The sequence below is a fragment of the Didymosphaeria variabile genome, assembly GCF_027946475.1.
Source record: "Didymosphaeria variabile strain IMI 356815 chromosome Unknown scaffold_3, whole genome shotgun sequence".
NCBI classification, from domain to species: domain Eukaryota; kingdom Fungi; phylum Ascomycota; class Dothideomycetes; order Pleosporales; family Didymosphaeriaceae; genus Didymosphaeria; species Didymosphaeria variabile.
The window spans coordinates 3,565,169-3,592,720 of NW_026611622.1; the positions used below are offsets into that span (position 1 = coordinate 3,565,169).

General features: G+C 51.8%; 10 protein-coding genes and 1 non-coding gene across 11 annotated transcripts; 6 read left to right on the top strand and 5 right to left on the bottom strand.

Moving 5' to 3' along the window:
- Nucleotides 1–2,317: 2,317 nt before the first annotated feature.
- Nucleotides 2,318–4,214, bottom strand: N0V89_004500 (uncharacterized protein; the record flags this gene model as incomplete). The annotated part of the gene is made up of 2 exons (XM_056213285.1): nucleotides 2,318–3,231; nucleotides 3,284–4,214. 2 exons carry the CDS (start codon nucleotides 4,212–4,214, stop codon nucleotides 2,318–2,320), a joined length of 1,845 nt encoding a protein of 614 aa, XP_056073593.1.
- Nucleotides 4,215–5,193: 979 nt separating this feature from the next.
- N0V89_004501 (uncharacterized protein) lies at nucleotides 5,194–6,300 on the bottom strand (the record flags this gene model as incomplete). The annotated part of the gene is made up of 1 exon (XM_056213286.1): nucleotides 5,194–6,300. The coding sequence occupies one exon, from the start codon at nucleotides 6,298–6,300 to the stop codon at nucleotides 5,194–5,196; it is 1,107 nt and encodes a 368-aa protein (XP_056073594.1).
- A 1,112-nt stretch (nucleotides 6,301–7,412) lies between these two features.
- Nucleotides 7,413–8,271, bottom strand: N0V89_004502 (uncharacterized protein; the record flags this gene model as incomplete). Its single annotated transcript, XM_056213287.1, has 2 exons — nucleotides 7,413–7,681; nucleotides 7,836–8,271. 2 exons carry the CDS (start codon nucleotides 8,269–8,271, stop codon nucleotides 7,413–7,415), a joined length of 705 nt encoding a protein of 234 aa, XP_056073595.1.
- Nucleotides 8,272–8,966: 695 nt separating this feature from the next.
- Nucleotides 8,967–10,250, bottom strand: TAZ1 (Lyso-phosphatidylcholine acyltransferase; the record flags this gene model as incomplete). The annotated part of the gene is made up of 4 exons (XM_056213288.1): nucleotides 8,967–9,768; nucleotides 9,816–9,920; nucleotides 9,983–10,001; nucleotides 10,049–10,250. 4 exons carry the CDS (start codon nucleotides 10,248–10,250, stop codon nucleotides 8,967–8,969), a joined length of 1,128 nt encoding a protein of 375 aa, XP_056073596.1.
- Nucleotides 10,251–10,583: 333 nt separating this feature from the next.
- N0V89_004504 (uncharacterized protein) lies at nucleotides 10,584–11,672 on the top strand (the record flags this gene model as incomplete). The annotated part of the gene is made up of 1 exon (XM_056213289.1): nucleotides 10,584–11,672. One exon carries the CDS (start codon nucleotides 10,584–10,586, stop codon nucleotides 11,670–11,672), a length of 1,089 nt encoding a protein of 362 aa, XP_056073597.1.
- A 3,817-nt stretch (nucleotides 11,673–15,489) lies between these two features.
- Nucleotides 15,490–16,806, top strand: N0V89_004505 (uncharacterized protein; the record flags this gene model as incomplete). Its single annotated transcript, XM_056213290.1, has 4 exons — nucleotides 15,490–15,629; nucleotides 15,685–16,004; nucleotides 16,053–16,528; nucleotides 16,585–16,806. The coding sequence occupies 4 exons, from the start codon at nucleotides 15,490–15,492 to the stop codon at nucleotides 16,804–16,806; spliced, it is 1,158 nt and encodes a 385-aa protein (XP_056073598.1).
- Nucleotides 16,807–17,341: 535 nt separating this feature from the next.
- On the bottom strand, nucleotides 17,342–18,706 carry N0V89_004506 (uncharacterized protein; the record flags this gene model as incomplete). Its single annotated transcript, XM_056213291.1, has 2 exons — nucleotides 17,342–18,399; nucleotides 18,457–18,706. 2 exons carry the CDS (start codon nucleotides 18,704–18,706, stop codon nucleotides 17,342–17,344), a joined length of 1,308 nt encoding a protein of 435 aa, XP_056073599.1.
- Nucleotides 18,707–19,460: 754 nt separating this feature from the next.
- On the top strand, nucleotides 19,461–20,576 carry N0V89_004507 (uncharacterized protein; the record flags this gene model as incomplete). Its single annotated transcript, XM_056213292.1, has 3 exons — nucleotides 19,461–19,604; nucleotides 19,663–19,872; nucleotides 19,929–20,576. The coding sequence occupies 3 exons, from the start codon at nucleotides 19,461–19,463 to the stop codon at nucleotides 20,574–20,576; spliced, it is 1,002 nt and encodes a 333-aa protein (XP_056073600.1).
- Nucleotides 20,577–20,733: 157 nt separating this feature from the next.
- N0V89_004508 (uncharacterized protein) lies at nucleotides 20,734–21,894 on the top strand (the record flags this gene model as incomplete). Its single annotated transcript, XM_056213293.1, has 1 exon — nucleotides 20,734–21,894. One exon carries the CDS (start codon nucleotides 20,734–20,736, stop codon nucleotides 21,892–21,894), a length of 1,161 nt encoding a protein of 386 aa, XP_056073601.1.
- Nucleotides 21,895–24,809: 2,915 nt separating this feature from the next.
- N0V89_004509 (uncharacterized protein) lies at nucleotides 24,810–25,518 on the top strand (the record flags this gene model as incomplete). Its single annotated transcript, XM_056213294.1, has 2 exons — nucleotides 24,810–25,025; nucleotides 25,072–25,518. 2 exons carry the CDS (start codon nucleotides 24,810–24,812, stop codon nucleotides 25,516–25,518), a joined length of 663 nt encoding a protein of 220 aa, XP_056073602.1.
- Nucleotides 25,519–26,904: 1,386 nt separating this feature from the next.
- On the top strand, nucleotides 26,905–26,986 carry N0V89_004510. Its single transcript has one exon. It is a non-coding gene; the product is annotated as a tRNA-Thr (tRNA).
- Nucleotides 26,987–27,552: the final 566 nt, after the last annotated feature.

The following is a 27,552-nucleotide window of genomic DNA, read 5'->3' on the forward strand; positions in this document are numbered from 1 at the left end:
GATAGTGCGCTTTATATACTAACTTAATCCTCATCATTCTTCTATGATGCAGCGCAGCATCAATCTGCTAGTATCAAAAACGACTAAAAAAGACTCCAGACCACGTCCAACATATTGCGTTCTTTTCCACCTTTTGGTACTCCAGCACGCAGGCGACAACATGTCATTCTTGTAGTCCTGTTTTTCAAGCCCCATAGGGAAGTCAGCCATAACTTTTAGTCGTCACACTGGCGAAGTGATATTGTGAAGAAGTAAGAACCGCCGCACAAGGTTTTTATATGCTCTACATTCTCTCTCATCGTTACATGATGCAGAGCATCATCACTACACTAGCCATCAAAGATATAAGGATAACACAGCATGATCCACGGCATATTGTCTTTGATGCAGTATTGATATTTCTCCGCACACAAGCAGCAACCATGTTGAATTTGTCCATCGATCTGTAGACTCCCATATAGGAGGAGAGCCAAGATTTGTACTCATCCAGCTGATGGAGGGCAAGTGTGAAGAAGAGAAAAAGCTTGAAGAGTATTGGAGGTTTATATAACCCAGTATCTACATCTTCACACCGTGATGCAGTTCATCATCACTCCACCAGTGATCGAAGCTGAGTGTTTTGTCGCACTTTCGCAGCGCAGTGGCACTTGCACATGGCTTTGCAGCCGCCCAACATGCGGGGAACAGCCATGATATCTTCGATCTGTCCTTTCAGACCCACATTTTGTGGCATCCTTAGCTTTTTGGTCGCCTTGCTGGCACAGCACGAAGTGTGAGGAGTGGAGAGACAGGAGAGAATACGAGGGCTTTTATACACTCAGCCGCGCCACGACGCGCCAAGTTAATGAGCATCATCACATCCGAGTACTTCTCACATAGTAGATTTCCAGATCGTGAGAGGCTATCCTTTCGACTTTTGGCAGCTCGCCGCAAAGGCGAACCATGAGCAACATAGACCCAGGATTTTAGAAGACTCATGGTGTCTTTCTCTTCAGGTTTTAGACGCCATAACTTGGCTGAGTGTAGAGTGTAAATAGGAGAACGAGGACGTTGAGATTTATATCAGTAGATCTGCAATGTAGCTTCATCGTGCTGTGCATCATCGTAGCTAGTAATGGTCATACAAAGACGTTATAGGTTTGCTTGCGTAGTTACATACTCCACTAGACTTGAGCTCATTCCAGCGCCAAAGACGAGCCATGTGGCATGTTCATTCCTTCTTTTGAGTCCTCCATAGGCAGGTCGCCGGACTGTCTTGGTCACCCAACTCCGGCACCAACAAAAGTGTGGAGAAGAGTACGAATGCGGTAAGAAGGACTATTTATATACCCTCACACAACCATCCTCCTTTTATGATGGAGCGTATCATCGTGACCTGAGCCCGCTTTCAGGACGCACCGCTCTTTCCTCATACCTGGACTAGGCCCAGCCCAGCGCAAAAGCGAACATGAAGTAGACCACATTTGTTTTTAATCTTCCATAAATGGGCGGCGGAGACGTTTGAGTAGCCGAAGTCTGCCGGCATTTGGCAGGGTAAAGAAGTAAGCAGGGTGAGATAGAAAAGAGAACTTATATACCCGTATGTATGGGTCATCGCTCTGTGATGACGAGCGTCTTCATAACGTAAACCGTATCTAACCTTGTACGCACGTGATTCTCAGCCTGTTTGACACCTTGCCAAGCCAAGCCATGCTTTTGAGGTCGTGGCCGGTCTAGTCGACTTTCGTGTCCTTGTTGAAGCAATCGCTTCATTAGGTGTCTTTTGCAATCGTGCAGCAGCGGCGCTTCCGGAAGCTTCTAGAAAGAAGACCACCGCAGTATACCTACGGTATCCAGCATACTCCGTCAAGCCAACGCAAGTGCGGATCATATTGGCCATGGTGAGCAGGTTGGCTGCTCCATAGGATGGTGAGGTGTCTACTTTTTGTTGCCACAGGTTGACAAAGCACGAAGTGTGAAGAAGAAGTAAGGTGCAGAGAGAGGGTTTTATATGTCTTTTATGCTGGCCGTGTTCCTGTTCAGTGATGGTGTGCCTCATCGCGGCTCGTTGACGCTGCTCTTTCACCATAGCATGTTCAGCACACCTGTCCAAATCAACTCGAGACGAGCCAAACCTATGAGTGTGACTTTGGTTCTAGTCCTCCATAATTCTCCATAAGAGTTCCTTCGCATCATGTTTAGTCGCCATAGTCTGGCAGGCACAGCAGCAAGTGTGTGGAATGGACAAGGTGCGGGTGGCGGCCACGTATTCGCTTACAAGTATAGAACCCGAGCGTCATTCCAATTATTGATATTTGCTAGACCTTCCCACCTCCCGCTAATCATACACACTCGCCCTGCTCCACTTACTCCTCCTCCGAATGTTCTTTCCGTAGATGTAGAACACAAAGGGCACTGGGATCAACAACGCCGCAAACCCACCAGTGATACTGGCTCCAGGCCCAATTCCAATGTTGTGATACAACGGCGCCACCGCAAGCGGGAAACCCCCCGCAAAGCAACTCCTCAGAAACGTATTCGCCGCTACTGCACTCGCAGCATACAGCGTAAACGTATCGACAAGATAATTCAGTGCGGCTTGGAAAATAGTGAAGAAGCCTGTACCGAGCAGCACGAGCCCGATGCAGGGACATATCCAGTGGATGGAGGGATCCGCCGTCCAGCCCATGAGGAACTGTCCGCCGGAGAAGAGGACGGAGCCGAGCATCATGGGGGGGAGGCGCTTTTCGGGTACGGCGCGGTTGCCGGCGGCGTGGTACGCTTTGTTGTAGAGTGTCTGGTTGTAGACGTTTAACGAGCACCCTAGGAAAGCGCCGATGAGGACGCAGAGGAAGGGCAGGGTAGCCACTAACGGCTTCCAGCCGCGCTCTTCGCCGAAGATGATGGGGATCCCGCCGAGTTGCATGTAGAGGATACCGTAGCAGAAGGAGGCGTACAGGGCGACGAGGAAGCAGATTGGGGACATGAGGATCTGGACGGGGCGGAGCAAGAATTTGCGCGCGAGTTCCACGATGGAGACGTCCCATTCTTCGAATTTGGCGTGCAGTGCCCAGTTTCCGGATTCGTGGCGGAGGCGGCGCGCTTTGTAGACGAGCAGCTTGGGCGGATAGGATTCGTCGATGTAGATGGTCGCCACGAGGAGAACGGAGAGTTGCAGAATGCCGGTGAAATACTCCGTCCAGCGCCAGCCGAGGGAAGCATTAACAACAAAGGCGCTCGAGACAATGGGCCCTGTAATTCTATCAGTTTCATGGTATTTAAGGGCTACGAATGGATGACGTACCCAAACACGGTCCGCCGACAACAGCCATTGCGTAACCTGCCATAGCTATACCTCTCCAACTCGGATCATACAGGTCGCCCAAGACGCCGCCTGTGTTCGTAACCGGCGCACTGGAGAAAAACGCCCCGAAGAACCGCGTGATCATGACCGTCTGAATGTCCTTTGCCACGGCCGTCCCGAAGCTGAAGCACGCCCCTATAAACATCGGTGCCAGTACCGCAAGACGCCTTCCATAGACTTCACTTAATGGCGCCCAAAGTAGTGGCCCTAGACCGAAGCCAAATAGGAATAGACTGGTGCCGAGCGTGGCTACCTCGTCGCCGACATGGAAGTGTCGAGCTACTTGAGAGGTACCGGCTGAGTAGGATGAGGAAGCCCAAGAAGCGGACATGGTACATAGACCGTAAAGCGCGGTGGTGATGATCTTCTTCTTGGTGGGCCAGTTCATAGGTCTGTATGGATCGTCCTTGCCATCGAAATCGACCAGCACATCAGCAGTGGTAGGCTGATGGATCAAAGGGTGATCGAATGGCGGGATGTTATTCCTCGTTCGAATCTTGCTCAGAACGGTATCGCGACGCGAAATGGCGCGGGTGATGGGTTGCGACAAACTCGTGGACGTTGCAGCACCCAGGGCGTCGGATCTTGTCCGTGCAGGAAAACTCCCTCTGTGGCTGCGACTTCTTGAAATTGATTCGGACAGTTCGCGGCGAGATGGGCGATGTCCGTCGTTGTCATCTTTTTCGGCCGCATTCCAAGTTGAACCGCTGGACGAAGAGTCACTTGCTCTTGTTGTCTTGGGCGCTTTATCTAGTGGCGATTCACCTTCTTCGACGGCCGGCTCCACATACTGGCTCTCCAGATCATTGGCGTGGGGATTCATACTCCGTCCTCTGCTTATGTTGGGATACATTTCGATGTCGTCTGCCATCTTATCAATACTGCGATTGAATTGTTGTACTAAGTGTGGCTCACGAACCTAGCTGCGCCCTCGTCATCTATATATCATGCCAGGGCGCGTCTCATTTGCCCCTGTAAACGATCTCGCGTTTTGGGATGGCCACGAATGCGGACTTTTCGGTACTTCGCGAGGCAGAAAGCTCCCGTCCGCGGGTGCAAGCCTATGATTGTACATCGGCATGCTTCTCGCCGGAAAGTGTCGAGGTTGGTGACCTCATCCAGCCGTGTCGGCCGACCCGAACTATCGATCACGCTTACCGATTCGGGCCGTAGCTTGTAGTTATACAAGCTGTTTGTCGGTGCCTTGCCTGAGGTACAGAGGCACATCGTGGGTATAAGAGTCAGCGAGGCGTGAGCTACCGTACGCGGCGCCTTTAGCCTCGTGCGGTGCATGTGTACGCCAGGATTGATAGGAGTGTCGTGGTAGGAGCATCAGCCCTGTAAAGCTTCGTCGACGTGGAGTTGAGGCTACAAAGCTTGCTGCAGGGAAGCCGGTATACCCGCGCTGCGGATATAAGCTTAACTTGCTCACCGAGTGTTCGCTTCTCTCGAGAGCGAACAGAAACGCGGAAGATACGTTCCTAGTCAAACTCTCTGCGCGGAAATCGGCTTGTAACGCGCGTTGCGGTAGTGGCGCAACGTGGCTGAACGGCGTATTGCGGCCGCGCCTTGAAATGTGAACTAGTCACTGTGAGAGTGAGCATCAACGAGCGCATCGAATTGCGACATCAGTGAGCGTGTGGAGAGCGCATGAGAGATTCGGACTTTGAGCAACGACGAGCACCGAGCCAACAACATTTCCGCCGTCTGATGGTCGAGGCCAACCTACTAGTAGGCAATGTACATGGTGGAGTGAGTTGTAAGACTGATCAAGTACTGCATTGGCAAAATTGCCCATGTAGGATTAGATTGGTTCCATGTATAGCGAAGGCAACTGACTCCTCCCCTACCTACACAAACTCATCCGCACCCTGCTCCCAAGCCGCAAAAATACCCACTGGAAACAAATCCGCCAGTCTCTGGTACCCCTTGACATTAGGGTGCAAATAGTCTCCTGAATCGTACTCGTCCTTTAGCTGGCTAGAAATCTTCGGATCCGCCAGCATCTTATCAAAGTCCACCGCGGCATCGAAAGTTCCACTTTCTCTAATGAATGTGTTAATCCGCAGCCGTGTCTTCTCCCTCTCGGGGTCGCTATACGGCTGCCCCGTGAAGTTGGCAGGAGCGGAGAAGGGCGTGATCGTCGCGCCAAACACAGGAATCCCAAAGGCATGTATCCGGGTGACAATCTGCTCATATGCTTGCACCAGCCCCTCGTAGATAGCTCCCTGAGCTGCAGAGGTAGCATCCGCACTCCCGATATCATTCACGCCCTCAAACACCATCGCATACCGCACCCCAGGGTGGGACAAAACATCCCTCTCCACGCGTCCCAGCGCATTCGGTCCCAAACCATCTGCCAGCACGCGGTTTCCACCTGCAGCTTGGTTCGCGATGGCGATGCGGGAGGTAAAGGGGTTCTTCTGCAGGCGCGCAAGGAGCAGATCGGGCCAGCGGTTATTCTTGTCGGTTTCGCTGCCGCGACCGTCGGTGATGCTGTCACCTATGATGGCCAACGTGCCCGAGGAGGGTGGAACCCAGGCTTCGACGGCGGAGAGGAAGTACCAGTGCGCTGCGGACTGTGTGCTGGTATTTGTGACGGCGAGGGAAGAGGAAGAGACGTCATTTCCGAACTGCCAGTATGAGGTTGTGCGACTACCCGGGTGGGATGTGATGCTGTTCGTTGTCTGGCCCTTTTCGAGATAGATCGAGACGGTGAGCATGCTCTGCGGTTTGATTTTGAAGGTCAAAGGATCGGAGACGGCGAGGGCGCCGTTGGGTATGGAGATCCCATCTTTGCCAGAGAAAGTAACTTTTTGCAGTGTCGATGGCTGAACTTGGTGGACGCCTGCGCTGCCGTTCACTGGTAGCGCGACGGTGACAGCGGTAATGGGGAGGTTTGTGACGCCGAATGCGTTGGAGATCTTGAGGCGGATTTGCGAGGCACCGACGGACATGTGGAGAGTTTGTCTGATTGTGGAATTCACGAAGACTGCTCCGGTTTGGTTCTGAGCCTGTCAGTGGGTTTTTTTTCTTAGCAGTACTTGGGACGGCGTACGAATGGGGCAGGTGGTAGATTCGCTGGCTCTGTGAGCTGCGGCATAGACGTCCAGGTATCTGTCCAGTGTCCATTTGGAGGGTTTGGTCGGACAGCGCGTTGCGCAATTCTGGCACCAGACAAGTCCTCGCTGTGCGCTGATACCGCTGGAAGCAATACCCAGACCAAAGCGACGAAGCACCGAAGAGAATGCATCTTGACTACACTCTCTACCACTTTAGAATCCGCAACATAGCAGACCGCATATGCTGGGAACATGGTCTTTAATACCTCCCGGCGCTACGGGAGAAAGCATCGCGAATAGCCCAGTATCGACAGGGCTAACAGAGTCATGGTCTTCGATGTGGGAGGAGCCAATCGAATGACGGTTCCTGACGGGCGGCGGCATGCGGGGATCTGCTAGGTTACGGTTAAATGGCGCGGTAGGTGATGAACGCGCCGCCAACCCGGAAACTAGCAATTTATCCATCGGTTCGGCGATGGACGCTATGATATCAGTATCGTTAAAATCGCGGCATGCCCTCGGAATAGAACTTCGAGCGGGTGAAAGATGAGTCAAGATAGGATCGAAGGTCTGTCACTATCTGCGTCCGAACCGTCGTGCAGTAAACAAACTCTTAGAAACGGGCCATCACGGAGCAAGAACATCAAGTGGAGATAGTTACTCAAATTGTTTGGTATCGCCGTATTGAACCGTCCGATTGAAGGAACCTTTTGGAGTTAGAAAGTGTTCATGAAGTCGGTGAACATTGCACACCTGCTCAACGCCGGTCCCGCTCTAATAACTCGTACATGTACTGCGCGAGATGCGGAAGGGTGGATGCAGAGTAGTGATGCGAGGTCGAGTCATTGCTCCAACCATCATCAAGCAGGGGTCCGCCAGAGCTCGCAGGTTCTTGGCAAGATTTTAAACCTCCCGTCGACGGGAATCCCCTGCGAAGACAAAGCCGCATCATCAATCGTTCCAACACGTATTATCGTAAGTCTTGATCTCATCTCAGTTTCCGAGCCTCAAAAGTCATCATCGTCACTCTTCTTCTTGCGCCTGCTAGACGCCTTTTTCTTCTTCCCACTGTCCACATCCATGGCATCCTCACTCTTCTCTGCAGCTGCCGGCGCGTCGGCAACTTTCGCGACAATGTCGCTGAGGAAGTCGAACTGTGGGTCGTTCGCAATGGCTTGCTTGAGGTGGGCGGCGCCGACGCGCTTGGAGTTGCGCGCCTTGGCTTCGGCGGCGGATTTGGTGACGAGTGAGACCATGAAGAGCTCGAGTGCTTTTGCTGAGCGGTTGTCAGTAATGTGCTTGTTGCAATGCGGGAAAGGGCAGTTCGGCGGGGTCCGTAACGCGTCCATAGCACCCCTCATTGCGCTGCAAGAGTGGGGCACACGCGTTTCGCAGAGAAAGTTTAGGGTAAGCAAGGCAAGAGTACTCACAGACAACAACAGGTGTCACCTGGGCGACCTTGCCCACGTCGTCGTCGGCCTGCATGATGCGCTTTATCCTCGCAACGGGGAAGTGCACCGTAATGTTGACATCTGCGGGCGCGCCTGGCGTGCCATTGTCCTCCCTCTTGACACCCTTGCCCCGCGGCGTCTCCACGGCGGTCACGGGCGCGTCCGCGTCAGGCACGTAATCTGCATCCTGCATGCTCTCCTCCTTGCGCACACCCCGCGGCATGGGGGACGTGTCAGCCAACGGCAGAGCCTTGGCCTGGAGGGTCGGGCTGGACGTGGGCGGCGAGTAGGGCAGCGAGTGCGAGATGGAGCCGCGGTAGCCCTGGTGCTGCGGGTGGACGGGCTCGTCGTCGTTGGAGTAGTGACTCGTCGACAAGTCTGGCGATTCGGGAGCCCACGTCGAGTTGGAGTCCATGTCGCTCTTATGTATTCAGGTATGCTTGCCAGGATGCTTCGGGTGCTGATTGGGGCGGTAAGCGAGGCGAGCGGAGTCTAGCGCTGTTGGACTGCAGAAAAAGAGCGGGCTTCCACGTCCTTTCTATATTAGCAGGCGCGATGATGCCAAGAGCCCAGGTGCCCCTTCTCAAAACAGCGCCGCTGCCTGCTGCTGCTGCTTCACTGCGACGCGCCCGCCCGTCGCCCATGCGGCTCGCGCAGCGTTCGCAGGCTGGGTGATGATAAGAGCACTCCGAGACGGGCGCGCACCTCTGAACAGGTGTCGCGCGCTGCCTGTCCAGCCGTCTCGCCCATCTATGACGAAGCCCGCCCGCCTGCCTGCCAGGCTGTGCCGTGGTTCTGTTGCGATTGGCGCACGCGCTGGACGTCGCGCAGACGTCGCTGACGGTGAATTACTTGATCTAATCTGACAGCCTGCGCGCAGGAAAATTTCTTTCATTATCCTTCGTTGGACCGCCCGCGTGGGGCCGAGAACGTCCGGCTTGCAACGACGCCTTTGAAGACAGATACAGAGGAACGTCGGAATGTCCGGACAGGGGCTGTACGTCGCCATCAGCCTGCCCCGTCTTCTCGAGGTCCTCTATGGGTATAGCGCTCTCGGTCGCTAGAATAACTGCCGCAAATACTCAATACATATTGTACAGCCTGACTGCCTCAGGTGTCCTTGGTGATGCTGCCGTCCTCTTTCCTGCCCTCCCTCTTGGGTCCCTCTCTTAGCCACGTCTCCGCAAGGCCTGCCTTGGGATCTTCTTCAGGGTGACCGCGCAATCGGCGTACATCTAAAACGGCGTTGCGTACTCTCGTCGTGCACTCCTTGCGGAGCTCTTTCACCTCGTCCGAATACTTGAGACTGTCGTTGAGGACGCCCACCTCTAGTTTGCCGCTCTTCTTCTCTTCCTGCGCATGTATCTGTTTCCAACGTGCGCGCAAGTCTCCAAAAACCTTCTCTCCGTCTAGTACGTCGCCAAAAGTGATGCTGATGTTCTTGCCCGGTCGCGGCAGGAAGCGCGGAAATGTGCGCTCCTCGCTCATGGCGTCCTGCGGTCCCTCAATCCACATCGGAACAATATCCGGCAGAGGTTCACTCTCCAGTATCAGTCGCGACACTCCCCACTTGAAATAGCGCATGGTCTTGTCTGGGTGCTGGTGTATCATGCCTTCCGGGTAGATGTGAACCCAAGCATGGCGGCGCGTGAGGTATGCTGACGGCGAAGGGAACGTATCGGTGCCGTTCGTCGAGAATGTAAGATGACCGCCGCTGAAAGGGTCGGAGACGTCTGGGCTGCGGAGGGACTTGGACGGCTTCTCCAAGTGATCGCTTGCGTTGAGGAAGGGACCGCGACATAGCAGCCGTATCGCTTGCGTTATGGTAGGCTGGAAGAGGCCGCCGAACTGCGAATGCGCCAAACGGTGCGTGGGAAGGACTTGGCCGAGAGTGAAGAAAGTTGAAAGACCCCTGCAGTTCTTAGCATGCCATGGAGTATGTGCGGAAGGAACCTTTACTTGTTGGTGAAGCACAGGTCGTAGCTTCCCAGACCCCATCGCAGGTTATCAGGGCTGAACATGTAAGACAACGGCAGTATGCCCCAAACCATGGGGTCGTCGAGTCTGTCCAAATGACGTATGAGTTTCAGATCTTCATTCATATCACCACAGCGGAACGTACGTACACAGAGACATGGTTCGATACTACTTATGTCAATGGGTGTCTATGGAAGCTTTGAGTAATCGCATACCTGTAATTAGCCCTTTCTGCCTGCCCTCGACATCTTCGCGCTCCTCCAACAGCTTCACGAATTCATCCAGCCCATGCGTCTCGGTCTTGCTCATCATCAAGAATCCGCGGCAGAGCAATCCCACGGCGCCCATGACAAAGGCTGACCCGGCCCTCCATGGCGCACTGGGAGCAGCGGGCTGCTCTCCTGGGTCTGGTCGCATCGCAGGTGGGTTGAGGAGGAGACCGGACAGAAGCCCATGAGCGGAACATGGAAATGTTTTCGGAATTGGCTGAAGCTTGGGCCAGCCAACCAACGTTTTTGCGCCCTGAGCCACGTGTGGCGGACGCGCCGTCCCCGAGGCTCCGACATCTTTTCGTCACTTGCTAGATTGCAGTGAACGATAGACAGCGCGAGTCGACGCTCATTGGAGTACTCACGGACTGCATAACTGCTTCTTCTATCGCTACTTCCCAAAATCGATCTTGACCACGACACGCACGTGCAATCTCACTCACTACATCCTCCAAATCTGATTCTATCCACCTTTATCAAAATGCCGCCTCCTAAAACAGTCTTTACGTCCCATGAGCGGAACAACATGAAAGCAACCTGGGGCTCACAGTCCAGCCGCCTAACACGTGACTCCTTCCTTCCCTTCGGCAGCTGCCAGCTATGTCTCCTCCCCGCAGTCGACCCCGTCTGCTGTCCATCAGGTGACCTCTTCTGCCGCGAGTGCGCAATGTCCAATCTTCTTGCGCAACGAAAGGAAATCAAGAGATTGGAAAAGGCAGCTGAGCGACGACGAGAAGAAGAGGAGGACCAGCACGCACGTGAGGATGAGGAAGCCCGGCAGCGAGCAGTCGCAGATTTCGAAGCTGTGCAGATGGGATTGCAGGTCAAGCACGGGGCTGGATCGCGGGTCGTTGGTCGAGAAGGCGGGAAGATTGTCGTGGAGAAGGACGACGAGGCTGCTGCGGGTGAGGGACGTGGGACGAAGAGGAAGTTTGAGATTGACGAGGAAGAGCTGAAGCGCATTGCGATTGAGGAGCGCAGCCGTGCAAAACTTGCGCTCGACGAAGAGAAGAAGGCAGCGAAGGGCCATCTGCCATCCTTTTGGGTACCAGGGGAGACACCGGATCAGAACTACAAGACCCAGGAGAAAGCGAAGCAAAATCCTACGTGTCCATCCAGCGATCCAAGTCATCCGCACGCGCTGTCACTGAAGACGCTTGTAACGACGAACTTCAACATGGAAAAGCCACCAGAAACGGGGAAGTCGACGCCTTCATGTCCGAGTTGCAGAAAATCGCTGTCGAATGCAACGAAAGCTATGATTGCGATACCATGCGGACACGTACTGTGCAAGCCTTGTGTAGAAAGGTTCTTGAGGCCAGACCATAGACACCATCGAGACGCATATGAAGAAGGACCAGAGCCAGAAACTGTGCATTGCTATGTTTGCGATGCGGATCTGACGAGTGTGCCAGAGGAGAAGCGAAAGGATAAGGAGGGGAAGAAGAGCAAGAAAGACAAGGGGAAAGGACTCAAGCCAGGGCTGGTCGAGATACGGAGCGAAGGCACTGGATTTGCGGGCGGTGGCAAGGCTATGGTCAAGAGAGACGGCGTGGCATTTCAAGTATGAGAGACTCAGGTCCCACCGCATGAGCCTTGCGCGTTAGATTTCCTGAAAACCACATCAGAAATGGCAGGCATCGAAGACAAGAGCAAGAGCTCATTCGCACGCCATCACCAGACAAGAATCTTCGCAAAGGGTCAGCTGCTGAGGATTATCATCGTCACGACCTCTTCGCGTCGCAACAACACAAGCTAAGCACGCCCTTGCGGTACGTTGACAAAGCACTTCGATCCGCGAAACATGGAAATTCCATCCCGAAGTTTTTAGACATGCGTACGGTAGGCGCACTATTCTGATAACCCCGCAAAGCTGTGTGGGAGTGGGAAACATCCCCACTGATCATACTTTATACATCACCGCCATTTGGACTTACAGCGTTCATATGCTCTCTTCTGGTGAATATGTGTATGGCTTTCTCCAGTGAGTCAGTGGATCGTTCTCGCTTGCAGATGCTGCGCGTCATCATCACTTTACTCGTACCATGCAGCAAGCCCCAAAAGCAGCCCTTCCGCTACAGGAACAGTCCGACCGCTCCAGACAACATGGTAGATCAAGTTGGAAGGTTTTAAACATGCAAACCAGCTCCCTATCCCTTGGTCGACCCAACGGTCGAGTGCGTGTGCAGATTATCGCTTTCCAAAACTAAGTTTATCTATCCCGGCTCATCCAAGTGTTCCTGTTGTTGCCTCGTTCGCCGCGTGATAATTAGAGTGTATCTCATCATCGATTGCGGTTGATGGGCATCATCACATGTCACCGGTACTAAGATAGCGAACCTAGGCGGCTCCTCTGATAGAAGGCCAGAGGCACCCTCGACAACATGAACATGATGAGCGCCATTTTTAGACATTGAACGAGCGCCTCAGCTTTTTAGTCAGCCAGAAGGTTGTGTGAGTGTGCAGATCGCATCCCTTCCAAAGCCAGGCTTTATACCTCGCCCTATCCAATCTCCTTCCCTCTCTCCTTGGCCGCCACATTATCTTCGTTGCGGTTAGTGGGCATCATCACTAGCGTTATGTGCAGCATATAGCGAGCCCGGAGCGGGTCGTCTGGCATGGAAAGAAGAGTTGAGTCTTCGCGGAAAACATGACGCGCCGGTAGGCCCAATTTTAGGCATTGTACTTCGCCTTTCGTAATGGTAGTGAGTCTCGACGGCGGAATGTGGATTCTCATGAACCTGGGCTGGACTTGTACCTTTGCGCTAATCAAAGTCTCCCTTCTCTTCTTATCCTCAGCATAATTACCACTGGTTGATATTGCTGAGCATCATCACGAGCATCACATAGGGAGTTCGGAGCGGGTTTTATGGCGTCAAAGAAGAGCCTGGTCCGCGCTCGACAACATGGCTAGAGGCTCGGCATGTCTTTCGACTCTTTCGACATATGTCTTTTCCATTTTCGTTTTAGTCAACTAGAAAATTGGACCTGAAGAGTGCAGAATAGGGTCCTCCCAAGGGAAAGTTTTATAATACCTTGCGTCATCCGAACCTGGCACTTCTTGGGGCTGACGAAGTACTGAATGCTTCGTCACTTGATACCGATGGACTATCCGAGTTGAGCTGGTGATGCTATGCGTCGTTACTTTGGTACGTTCCTCAAAAGCGCAGCATGCAAGGTTTGAGTTATGGTTTCTGGAGGCAAAGTACGCGCTCCGCGAACATGAAGAGTGGTGAGACTTGTTTTGGGACATGTGGCCTACACTGAACCTTTCTAGCGTGCCCAAGGCCCTGTTCGAGTGTACATGAACACTATCTTCAAGGGAGGGCTTATATATCTCTCTTCATCCGAATTAAACGCTTCTTCGCATACTCGAGGCACCGAGTACCCTTTGTGTGTCGAGCGAGCTTCACCATCGTGACTTAGAGCCGTTGAACATGATCGCTCGTTCCTCACAAACATCTGGCGGTCAAAGTTCGCCTCGATGGTTTGAGCCTGAGGAGCAACAGGAGCGGACGACAAGCATTGCTCGAAGCTGCCCCGATTTCCGCACATGGCGCGTTTGAACCGTAGCTTTTAGTCAACAGCAAGGATTTGCAAGTGTACGGAACAGCTCTGTCAAAAGTTAGGGTTTTATAGTCCACCCTTTCGTTGTTCTCGTTCTTGTTAGGTACGAAAAGCCTTCGTCGACGTGGAACAGTTGTTTTATCAGCGAGTAATGCTGTTGTTCAACATCACTTCCGCGTTGCCCGATGATCCAGCGTGTGTCTATCCCCAAACGCGGAACAGCGAACATGTCAGAACGACCCAATCACTATTCGAGATCAGCCTCGCGTCAGCGTGTCTTGTCTTAACCCAGGATTGCGTGAATGAGTAAGGGTTAATTTTATCTATATCCTATTCTATCTATATCCTATTCTATCTATATCCTATTCTATCTATATCCTATTCTATCTATATCCTATTCTATCTATATCCTATTCTATCTATATCCTATTCTATCTATATCCTCGGTTTTATACCTCAGATTATCCGAATTGTTTTATTTCTGGAGCACATCAAGCTTTTGCAAAGAATATATCATCATGAAATACCTAGGTACTGTTGCTCAGCACCATTATTTGCATTGAAGATACCGCTATACGTGAGTTACCTCGGTAAAAGGCAACGAAAACGCCCCAGCCACACGACCAGCGGTGTCGGCCAGTTTTAGACATTCATCTATCTTGCTTTTTCAGTACTTCCAGGAAAAGTAAGTTTGTGTGCGTGCAGAATTGTTTTCACAGCTGGTCTTCAAAATTCTCACTCCATCTGAAGTAGATAGACACAAGCTGTCCAAAGAACATGTATGTTGATGTCCAAGTTCCGACACGGGTCAAAGTGTATCAAATGTTTATTCATCTCAAAAATTGGGGTCCTGTGCATTACGACAATTGTAGGAGAAAAGAAATTCATATAGATGAGATGGGAACGGTCACGTGCGCAGACCGAGTTGAGACTAGTACGCCAGGGGCTGGCAGTCGCTGACACCTCTGCAAGGTCGTGACCTCTTATCTCGCGCATGAGAATAGTCAATTTTCGTTGTCGCGTTACCTTTACTGAGCGGACTCTTTAAACTTTTTAATGAGATGCTTACATTGCCCCGGTCTTCTCTGCCTCGGGTAGCCTCATCTGCTAATTTTAACCCAATCTCTCGACCGTATCGCATCCGCCCTGAGCAATACTGGTAGCACTACAAAGCCCACGGCGCCTTCCGCTGGTACACGGCTGTCGTATCGAGTCTATTGAGTCGCTCAATCGCCCACATGTTTTGGTCACCGCTATCTATTGTAGGTGTCATGACACCTACGCCACATCCAGCCGCGCTGCACGCAAGGGCTGACGCGTTCCACCTTGCCGGAGGTGGACAGCTGTCGCCGACGGCAGAGGGCGACTTGAGAGCGACTTCAGCATATCTTACGTCTGTGGGAAATGTTGATCGGCTACCGTTTTGTCTAATGCCTGACTATTCTAGACCTCTCTAGTCAGGGTGAACTGCTACACCTGTCCTGTAACTCTACTTGATCACATTCTTCGCGCCTTATCTCTATACGCGACGGCCGCGTCACTTGAACTTCGAACGTTGCGTCAAGAGTGTTTGCAATGGCTGCGACTGATTGCGATGTCTCAGCGCGCTCGTGTATGCTAACTCTGTGAAGAGGGTATACGCGATGCGACAAGTGCACAAGAGCCTCGTGGCTGGTCTAAGTAGGTTCCTGGAATTTTAAGTAGTGCGCCTCCCAAGTTAGGGTGACCCACCGCTGTGGTCCAACCACCCTCGCTGCGTTACCTGAACAAGATCGAACAAACCATCTCTTCAACCCTCCGTTTCACTTTCCTCCTTCGCTATGGCGGTCACCAATTGCAACCTCCCGCGTCTTGTCGTTGCGGTGGTTTGTACATTCATTATACTAGGTCTCATACTGCATAGCAAACCAGAGGTTGTCCCATCGCTGGAGCAATTACAGGCTATCGCTCAAGAATACAGGTACCGTTAATCGCCTAGTGCCTCGTCTCACGAGGATATGCTGATCAAATCTTAGACCCACATGGAACATTACAAGCACGTCGAGTACACCCGCGAAGGAGGCGAGTGTGAAAGATCGCATACATGCGCTGTTCGGTCCGATACGACATTCGTTGACCGACGACTACATTGATGCCTCCGGAAGGACTTTCGGATTGACTCAATTACCGAGATGGAGAGAGCCACTGAAGGGCAAGGTTCTCATTGTAGACATTGACACTCGGGAACCAAACAACAATAATGAAATGCTGAACCCTAACCCTATGAACTGGGAACGACTCGAAATGGGTGGTGGACAGCTGGTGTCTGGCGCTATCATGGGCCATTATCTCTATTGTAAGAATACCGCTGTTTGAAGCTAAGTCACGCTGATATAGCGACCAGCTCAGATACATGGCTATGACTATCATTTCTTCCAGGCCCATCGCATGGAAGGCTACCATGACACTTGGATCCTGCCTGGTGCAATGCGCAAGATGATTGAGACCGAGAGGTACCAATGGGTCATTACCATGGATGCGGACGTCACGATCACTCATCCCGAAGTACCTCTTGAATGGTTGCTCAATCACTGGGGCGCAACGAACAACACGTCCATCCTGATGCCGATTGACCAGAAAGTCTTCGACAACGACATCATCAACAGTGTTGATAGCAAAGGCACTACTGTGCTCAATACGGGCGTTGTCGTTATTCAGAATCTACCTTACACGAGAGAGATATTGGATGCATGGATTGAATGTCCTAACGAGGGGCGTTATCAGGGTTGTGGCCATTGGAAGGACAATTGGAGCCATGAACAGCGTGTATTCTCCGAATACATCCGCTACGATTTCAATCCCCAAGGTGACAACATTATCGTAAGTGCCACTCTTTGAGGTTCGATGTTCATTCATGTGCTAACGAGGCGCTCAAGGGCATTCCTTGCGACGACGCGATGGGCTATCCGAACATGATGAATGAGTACCAGGGCATGATTCTCAATGACTGTAACGGTCATTTCTTCAGACACCACACCTTGAACAAGGGCAAGGCGAAGCAGAGCCTAGATGTTTCTGTCATGCAACTTCTCACGCAGCTGATCCATGATTCGTTCATCGCGCACAAAGACTACTTGTGGTACAAGGAGCCAGCGTGAGAGCATCTGGGTGGGGCGCGGGAATTTGTTGACAGCTTGCGTGCCTAGCGTTACGCGTCAAAGGGTACGCGTCGGTGGGGAAAAGAATGTACTATAGTATCATCAATTAGCGCGCACGTGCATTTTCGCAATCTTTGTCTATATTCATATTCCAGGGATATCCGACCTGCCAAATCACCAAAGTCGAAAGTTGCATCAACTCTTCGAACTAACTTTGAGACAGCCCAGGATCAGATGGTGTACCTAAAACCTGGAGTCCCTTCCAGTACCACCTCACCTCTCTCCGCCCTCCTGTTCTGATGCAGGAAGAACAACCAATTCAACGAGACAACGATGACAGTAACTACCTGCGATGTGATAGCTGTGATCATTCCTGGGATATAGTCTGGTGCATCTTTCGATTGGAAGGCAAATGATGCCGCGATGCCTCCACAGCCCCCGCCCATGAGCAGCATTGCTGTTGCGAGCGCGCGTTTCGTTTGACCAGCTGTCTTAGGTTAGCTTGGTGTTCGTGGCACAAGTGGCTGTCTGGTTTCTACCATGGGATGACACGGAGTACCTGATCGACGCGGCGCGATAGACGAGACATGCACTTACTGAGATTGTTATGTTGATATCCATATATAGTTGGGATGTTCGAGTTTGTGCCACCTACAGCCAGGAACACGCCAAAGTACCGCGCGCCGGCGTTGCTCGCAAAGGCCATCAAACATATGCCCAGTGTGATAATAAGCGACTGTACAATAATAGTCGGACCGCGCACTTTGAGGCGATCGTTTAGACAACCGATGGCGAACATCCAGACTGAGGCGCAGACATAGGGCGGTATAGTGAGGAAGTATGTCATCTTGGTCGAGTAGTTCATGGACCCGTGCAAGATGATGGGAAGGAAGTAAGAAAAAGAGTAAACGGTGAGGTTGTTGCAAAAGAGCAGGAACGGGAACTGCCACATCTTCCAATCGGACAACGCGCGCAACACATTGCGGCGAGTGAAAGGCTCGGGAACGGCATCTGCCCGGTCACGCTCTATGCGTGCGAGCACAATCGCAGCTTCTTCAGGCGTGAGGAAGCCCTTTTTGAAAAAAATGCCAGGACGCGTCGCACGATCGGGAAAGTCGATAAGGATGATGCCGGCTACGATGCCAACTGCAGCACTGACGAGTCCTTCGATAATGAAGATCCAACGCCAGGCGTTCAGCCCCCCTACACGGCCGATGGTAGTGATACCGTAGACGAGTGCAGACGATATGCCCGAGCCGAAGACACCAATGCAAGCCCAAGCTGCAAAGCGTTTCTGAACCTCGTAGCGTGTGTACCAGGCACCAAGTAGGTAAATGCAGCCCGGTGCCATTCCGGCCTCGAGCGCACCAAAGATTACACGGCAGACGAGTAACGTCTTCCAAGATTGCACAAAACCCATGGCGATGGTCAGACATCCCCACGCAGTCCCGATGAAGCCAAGCCACTTCGCTGCGCCGAATTTTCTAAGAGCGATGTTGGAGGGGTAGTCGAAGAGGATATAGGTCACGAAGAAGATCATGGTGACTAGCGTGTATCGGTTGCCTTTCGTCGTCTCAAGCTCTTTGCCCATGCCTGCAATTTCGTAAGTTCGATCATTCCGATTTGTACTTTAGCTGAAGTTTGACATACCTGCGATTTGAATGTTTGGCAAATTCACTCGATCAATCAGTGCCCACATGTACAACAAACCCAAGATGGGAACCATACGAAAATCGACTTTTCGGATTATTTTTCGAACTCTTTTTTCATCTTTATCGATTTCCGCTTGTATCGCATCGTTCAAGTGTATGTTTTGGTCAAGGTGCGATTCATCCACGGTGTGTTCCTTTCCCAAAGTATTCTCGATGCGGACAGCCTCGTGCTTGTTATCAGCAGCCATCGTTCCTTGTCTGTAATATCTTTCGAGATGTTCGGAACAGTATCGTAAACGAAGGACCAGATACGTCGCAATAGATAAGTGTCGAGCGAGACCTCTCGCCGAGACTGCAGCTCATCAATAAGCGGTTGCATGCTGCGAGTATACCCTTATTGTCCAACTGGGAGCGGAGACTCCTTGCCGATCTCTTCCTCCTCGACTCCCATGCTCAAAAGGTCGCATGCCAATGTTGTTGGCGTTATCCGGCAGTTGATATCAATGTCATCGTTCTTAACCCACGCATCCCTCGCTGAATCATCGTTCGGTCCATCGGCTGCGTCGCGAGCAGACTCACGACACCTCGTCGTCGCGACCAAGCTTTCAATTGGCGGGTATACTAGAGTCTAGTACCCGTAGGGTACCTTGGTGTTTCGTGGGGTACCGCCAAATTGCGGGGCATCAGACGAAGGAAGCTTGTCAGCGGACTTCTGTATGGTCACAGAAGCGTGACATGAGACCAGCAGCATCGGCAAATAACGTTCCATATATGCCGGGGTTGATGCATCCCTTCGTGTCACATAATTCGCCATCCCCTCCCTCCTTCTCCATCCCCCGCTTCAGCCCACTCCACACCATTCCCCACCGATCCACGAACAATCCGCGCTATAAGACGGCGCCAAATCCAGGAATAAATGTACCACCTAGAAGGCAATCACGGCCCCGAGGCGAATATTCTTAGCGACTTGATCAAGAACGCAAAGACAAGGGCTCAGACAATATGGAAAGGACAGGAATCAGCAGCGAGTTCAAGACCTTCCGTGTCAAGGAGCTCCACCCAAGTTTCGGTGCAGAGCTCGAAGGCGTAGATTTTCCGAACCCGTCTGAGGAGCAATTCCGGGAGATATTGGCCGCGATGGCGAAGGTAGGCTGAACTGCTGGGAGCGAGAGTACTTCGATAGAAGTAAGCTGACCCGGAGTAGTACGGGGTATGCGTTTTTCGGAAAACTGGGATGAACGACACAGCTCACGTGGAGTTCTCGCGAAGGATGGGGGAACTTGACGATATTCGGCCGTATATAACGGCAGGGCGCAAGATGCGGTATGACTACTATGAACTTTTTGACGCGGGCAACGTAGACGAGGACGGCAATGTGATCGATCCGAACTCCCCAAAAGCGCAATATCAAAAGGTAGGCAGAGCAAACATACCAAGTTTCTCCAGGCTTTGCGGCTGACTGTAGGATAGGGCAATTCTCTTTTCCATGTTGACAGCTCTTTCAACCCTAGACGTGCCTCATTCTCGCTCCTACGCGCATACGAGCTACCACCGCCAGGACACGGCGGCAACACCGACTTTGCCGACTCTCGCACGGCTTTCGACGAGCTTCCCGAGCCTTTGAAGTCCGAGCTGCTCGAAAAAGAGTATGTAGCTGCGCACTGCATGGCGCACTCTCGGAAAGTCGCCGCGCCTGATTTCTTCAAAGACTTGGACGTGTCCACGCAACCGATGCACCTGCATAAGATCGCACAAAAGCATGAGCCCTCTGGTCGAATGAACCTATATGTTGCTGCGCATGCACACCACGTCGAAGGGCTGGACGCAGCGCGCTCAGACGCTTTGTTGAAGCAGTTGCTCGACCATACTACACAAGAAAAGTATCGGACCAGCATAGCGTGGGAGAACCCAACCGATATGATTATATGGGATAACACCTGTGTGCTGCATAGAGCCGGCAGCGGTACCTTTGCCGGCAAGTTCAAGAGGGACATGAGGCGGACGACGGTGCACGACGCAAGCAGCACAGCCTGGGGCTTGAATGATCCGAATAAAGCAAGAAGGCCAGGCTTCAGTCTAGGCGTAAGTAATCAGGTACCGCAACCGGTTGCGACCTAATTGATATTCGGCAATTGCATCTACAACCTTGCAATCGCGTTGGTTTCGATGCTTACATGGCTTGACGTATGCTGCATACCGTAGCGAAAATGACTCAACTGAGTGAACCCAGCACAACCGATATATGTTTGAGTCGCGCAAATACACTAGGCATGCAATGACCCAAAACATCATTCCAGTCTTGAGCGAGACCGCCATCCAACAATTGCTGGCTTCGCTCGATTTACCAGTTGCCTTGAGCATTAGGAAGCTCGATGCTACCGCCGCCTATCACTCCATATACATCCTTCAATTCGCTTCGAAAGATGCGCCAACACTCGTACCGGATCGCTCAAGCGTCCCTGATGGCTTGGTCGATTTGATACTCCGCGTCTCAGGTAATCACCTACCACGCATTAAAACGCTCAATGAGGTCGCTTGCATGCGATGGGTGAGATCCGCCACCACAATACCTGTGCCAGCGCTGGTTCGCTTTGATGCATTCACCGACAACCCGATCAACCACGAGTTTATGTTGTTGGAGCGCGTACCAGGAATCAGTGTCGATCAGATCTACGACCAGCTCGATGACCGCGCGAAGCGGTACCTCATCTCGCAGCTGACCGATTATCTGACCCAGCTCCAAGAGCATGCTTGGGACCACGTAGGCGGTCTGTCTATCGTAGGTGATAAGGTCGTGCCCGGCCCTGTGCTCGATGAGACGTTTTGGCAGACACCCGATATCGGGAAATACTGGGATGCCGGTGAGACGGCGGAGAGCCTCAATATTGCAGGACCGTACAACACTTATGCGGATTATGCCATTGCGTGTCTTCGAAAATACAGTCAAAACATCGAAAAGCACTCTTCGCTTGCATCTTATCGCGACCTACTTCCTCGCCTTAACGCTCTAATTGAGCGTCTCCAGGACGACCCCGCTAAAACAGATGACATCAAGTACATCTTCGCCCACAAAGACCTTCATTTCGCAAACATCATGTGTGATCCGGCCACAGCGACCATAACAGGGACTCTCGACTGGGAATTCTCAGGCGTGGTACCGGCACCATTGTGGAATCCTTCGAAAGCATTTCTGTGGAATGGGAAAAGTACTGCCGAAGCAAAGAGGGAGCGAGATAGGATGTTCGAGATCTTCAACGAGCAGCAATTCACAGATATCCTTGGGGCTGTGGATCCCAACGCGGTGCAGATGGCGCTGGGTAAGATACTGACCTATGTGCGTGCCCTCGTGTATGTTTGTCCTCGTGGACAGCGGGAGGACGAACGCGCTGGATGGCGAGCGACTGTCGAGGCGTCCCTCAAGTGCTTCGATGTGTAGCAACAACAGCGCAAGCGAAGAATCAATCTCAAGAGGCTCATGAATGGATTCGTATTTAATCAGAGAAATACATTTGTTTTGTACTGTTACACCCGTTGTCGAAAAATCCGACTTCTACCTAGTGCTCGAGAATTAGATTACTGATGGAGGGTCTATTTCTTTTTTGGTTTTCTTTTTCCGATATCATAGCCCCAGCTGCGCAATGTTTTAACCACCTTAGGTGTGACCGCTGCTGTCAGTGGTACGCGGATAAATATGAAAGACTTGTGGACGATGAAGACCAATCCTAGCTTCGTCCAGAAAGCTAACAAAGCTCTGTTAGCGGATCGATTGGCATGTATCGGAGGCACTTACTTGGTTGCCCGCTTTGCTCTTCTTCTTCCGCCTGTGCGGCTTCAACTTCGGCTTCATTCTCCTTTTCCCTGTCGAATAAATTGGGAAAGAACCTTCCGATCACGTCTTTCGCCCCGCCAACGACTACATGCTCAGCATGAGCAATCCGCTCCGCGCCGACGTACTTGACGGCGAGAAAGCACAAAGGAATATCGGCCACTGTAAGCGCTAGATACACACCAACCACTGTCCATCCGTACTCTCTGGACAACTTCCTGAGACGCGCTGTGAATGATAGCGGCTCCGGACTGCCTAGATTCGGAGTAGGGTTTGGTTGTGAATTCGAAGAGTGGTTCTTGCTGTAACTGCGTCGGAACGGCCGGTCCCGAAGCTTGTTCCTGAGGATCGGCCGCTTGATCTGATACCGGATTGGCTGTTGATGGGAGGAAGGTGTTGCGCGAAGTGGTAACCAGCTGGGCCGAGCAAAGGCGGATGCTAGCCGCGTCCTGGCGGCCATCAGTCTAAACCTTGGTATACAGAGCGTAATGAGATATGTGTCAGCAGAAGTGCAGAGCGTTGGTCATATGTTTGGCAGATGATCTCTGATGGAAACGCCGTGGCGGTTGATGTCATCCTTCAGGTACGCCCCGCCAAGATGCCCGTTTAGGCATTCACGTGTCGATTAAACCACCTGGGCACCTTCTGATTAAATCCACCCATGTGCATGCATTTTGATTCGCCTCCTAGTCGCTCATATATCTATTGGATGAAGAAACGAATTATAGGCAATGGTACAAGCGACACGTTCGCGTGAGCGATGGTCCGCAGAATACAGGCGTTACAATTTTGAGCTTCGGAATGTGGGGAACATAACGTGCACTACGCCGCTTAGCTTTGATCCACAGGCATTGCAAAGCTTCCGAAACGTTATTCCACCCACTTGCCAATCAGTTAGGGGTACCTGCATGTAACAGAACACGTTGAAGTCTTTTACCGGTCGCTCTATGCATAATTCAAGCTTTAGCCCCGCTAACACCGAACAGCAAGTAAGGAGAGACAGGAAAGCCTATTCGATCCTAGCAGGACACCAATGGCGTACTTCAAACATCTGGGAAGGTTCTGATCTGTGTCGGATCTCAAAGATACACAATTCGTGGTGAGTATACTATCATTAAGTGCCGCCCCGCATCCCGCGACCCGCGACCCACCACGATCGATTATGCAACGCACAGCACACCGATTCTTTTGGCGCCGGGCGGCTAAGTGGGTGTGATTACAATGGCAGCTGCAGATGCGACAGGTCGCCTTTCGATGGAAACAGCTGACTTCCGCTGTATGCACGCCAGGGGCGTATGCGAGCCGATCACTATCGGTATGGCGCAACAACACCCCCTATCCTATAGTCGGGCCCGAACCCGCCGAACTATTGGATGTTTCGCTCGCAAAGGACTTCCGATGGCTTTGCTGAGCCACAATAAGACATGCTGCATGCGCTTAGCTGCCGAAATGATACGAAGCGCCACCTCAAAACGTCGACCTGCAGAACCAGGACTGGAGAACTCCGCGTGTTCGCTGGCGGACATTGACCCTGGGTAACGGACACAACGCGTCAAGTAGACGGATTGTGTGCACCAGTAAACGACTGCTAGCCTACTACTGCATGTGAGAACACCAAGGTCCGTGTTTCTGATATAGTGTCAGCTCTCCAGCCTGACTGTAGTCGCAGAGCGCAGGCCAAACGCTCCGCTGTTGAAGACAGCCCTACCACCCTCTCGATAGCAATCATATGCCGAATTCGATACCCCTCGAGACTTTTCACCACCAGGCGATGCATTCACAGGTCGGAAGCCCACAACATAGTGATGTGAAGACGGATCCTGGCTTATCTTCGCGCATGCGAGCGACTCTCAAAGTACTTGCACCCCAAACTCACGATGTCGCATCGCAAGCTTGTGCCGATGATTCTAGCACCATTGATCTCTCCACCGCACAGAGCGAGGTTATACGTCCCGAGCTATTAGAATTTCTCAAAACTTTAGTGGAGGACAAGATCACGGAAAAGGCAATGATTGAACCATTCCATTGTGTCAACAAAGCTGACAGAACTGCAGGCTTTCGCTATACCGACCGCAGACGGTGGTGACTTCTCGACAAGAGAAAGCTTAGCTTCGTTCTTCAATACGTCGTTTGCACCCATACACACGGTCAAACCGGAACACGTCGTTCTGACTGCCGGCGCTTCCGATGCGCTGGAGAGCGTTATACATGCTATATGTGACGAAGGCGACAGCATCATTGTGCCTGGGCCGTACTGGTGTTAGTGGACCGCTCTAATCCTTCTCTATGACTGCGCAGCTCACCACGTTATAGTCGGGTTCGACCGCATCACGAGAGCGCGGCAAAACGTCAACATCGTTGTTGCTAGGCCGCCAACGTACCAAAACTTTGACAACTATCTGCTGCCCTCTCTTCAGGCCGCCTATGACTTCTCAGCGGACAAATCGAGGATCAAAGCAGTGCTCATAACAAACCCGCACAACCCTACTTCACAATGCTACACCAGGAAGTCGCTCATTGAATGCATGGAGTTTTGCCAGGAGCGAGGACTGCACTTCATCTCGGATGAGATTTATGCTCTAACGGAGCTCAAAGAAAGACCGCATAAGAGTGCGAAATTCGTTTCAGCTCTCTCGCTGACAGAACCGCTGGTACCGGAAGGCGCAGTAAAGATCGACCCATCCCGAGTGCACGTAATCTGGGCCGCCAGCAAGCTATTTGGATCCAGTGGCTTTCGTATCGTGAGTGGACTACAATATACTCGTCGCACTGACACTGACGTTTTAGGGCTGTTTGATCTCCCAGCAAAACCCCAAGTTACTCTCCGCTGTAGCTCTTCTGACATACTGGCACGCAAACACTTTAGCATCTCTATACCTCTCGAGCCTCTTGAGATGGGCACAACTTCCTACCCTTATCGCACTCAACTCAGAAAGACTCACCGCGTCCTACCGTCTCGTCGAGAATGTCTTGAAACAGTTGGATGTCTGTTTCGTAGCACCCACCGACGGGATATTCGTATTTGCCAAGCTAGCGAAGTATGCCCAAAGCGTGGAAGATGAGCGAGATTTCTACAACCGACTAGCGCAACAAGGTGTGCTCCTCGGCCCTGGGACCATGTACAAAGGTGTCGACAAGGAGTTCGGTTGGGCCAGGATACGGTTCTCGATTCCTGTCAAGACGATGGAAGTCGCGTTGGAGCGGATCACGACTTTCATGGCAATGGAAGGCTAGCTCAGTTTGTATTTCTTTGTTTCTTGCGCTTCGGCGCGTTTTGAGCGCTTGTTATTCCTTAGCTGCACGTTTGGGTGTACAAAAGCTGGACGACCCTGTGGGGATCCTCAGGGCTAGCTCCGCAGGTGGGTATGACGACGCGGAAACGACATTATGAGTTGATGAAGATCCGTTGGGAGCTCCGATTGGAGGCCTCCCTACCTATGCTGCAAAGTAGAGTGACGGAAAGAAAAACGAGATAGTCTTGGATGAATTATGCTATTTGACGACATCGCCATTGTCCAAGTTGGTGCTGCGCTTTACTACTCTCACTGGTGCTATCATTCCAGGAAGTCTCGCATCCAACTTCCTTTCTACTATGCCTAGCGATTTATGCTCATGTACTACGCTGTCTAGGATCTGTGATTTCGCGGCCGGACGTAGCCCATCGGTTATTCACGAGGTATATTACACGAGAAGTTTACGAAGATGCGGCAGGAGACTTCGGGCGACGGACTGTGCACGAGCGAGAACAATGATGAGCAGTGTCGGGCGCAGCTGGAGGGCTTGCGATTATCGCTAGGGGGTATCGCAGCGAGGAAGGACGTAGGAAGACTCAAGGCCATTGAGAGGTGACTGTGATGGTCAGCTTGAGTCGCATCATAATTTTGTAGTACACTGTGACGTACGCGCGAAAATCAGAGTAGAAGGTTCTCAACAAAATTGTTCAGACAGGGATAACTGAATGATAATATGCCTCATCCTTTGCGCAGCTAGAAAAGGGAAAGAACGTACAATAAACGGCGATGGTTGCTGGCTTTTGTCGACGACTGCTCAGCAACCTCTCGGTGTCTTCAGCTCTCTGCGTGCCCAGCCAGTCCCTCTACTCGTATCACGTGTTAGACCCTCCGCCCGGTGCGGCTGTGAGCATCTCTGGCCTTGCTAAAAGTCCGTTGCGCGTAGGTCTAAAAGCGCGAGCTACACCGCAATTCCTGCTTCGACCGAATCGCGGAGACCGGTAGGAGGGAAGGCGCAGTGCTAGGAGAACTCATCGTGCGAAGTGGGCAATACTGGCCGCGGTACGTAGATACCTCGTTGCAAGACGAGCATTGCCGTACGAAGGTACTGGTGTGATGGGAACCGTGGAAGTGTCGCGATAGCCAGTTCGAAAGAGACGCGTAAACTGGCGCGAACGCTTGGGCTTGCCCCACCCAACCACACCGCTTGCCCCTGAGCACCGTGAGCATATTACCCACAAGGTGCAGAGATTTCCATCGACATTCTGCCCCACAATATTCAGATCACCATCTTTACTTCGAAGATTTTATCCTTGCTGTATATATATTATAAAATTTGCGAAATGTTCATCGATCGCCCCAGCACGCGTCCGCATCTTCGCATTCGAACGCCCGTTTGGCTCAGTGGTAGAGCGTATCACTAGTACTCAGCCGCTATGATAAGGTCATCAGTTCGATTCTGATAATGGGCAATCTTATACATTTAATCCGGTGGGAATCTGATTGTATCATCCAACATATGGGGCCATCTAGCCATATACGCTATCTAGCCATATGTGCTATCTAGCCATATAAGCCATTTAGCCATATTTGACATTTATACAATCTATTCCCATCTAATATTTGATCTTTTTGATCTTTTGGGCATATTGTCTTGTGTTGTTTTTGCTGGTGCGTGAGGAGCTGCACATCGTTAGATCTACAAGCCTTCTCATTTTTAGTCCTTGTAGAGCCGCGAAACTCTGTAGGTGGTTGGGTGAAATGTTAGCTTGCGATCAGCATTGTCTCATTAGGGGAAGTCGTAAAAGTGCTTCTTTCTTTATCATGACTAGTCTACTCAACTCACTGATTTGGAAGTCGCACGCCGCCACCCTTTCTTTTGTGCCCTATTATGAAACTGCTGTGGTATCAAATCAAGCGATATCATGTACACTGTGCGACGTCCACGTCAACACAATCCGGTATCGCAAGCCAACGAATTAGAATACATGAGACAACAGCAACGCGTGATATATCCAATGAGTGTAACAATCCAAGC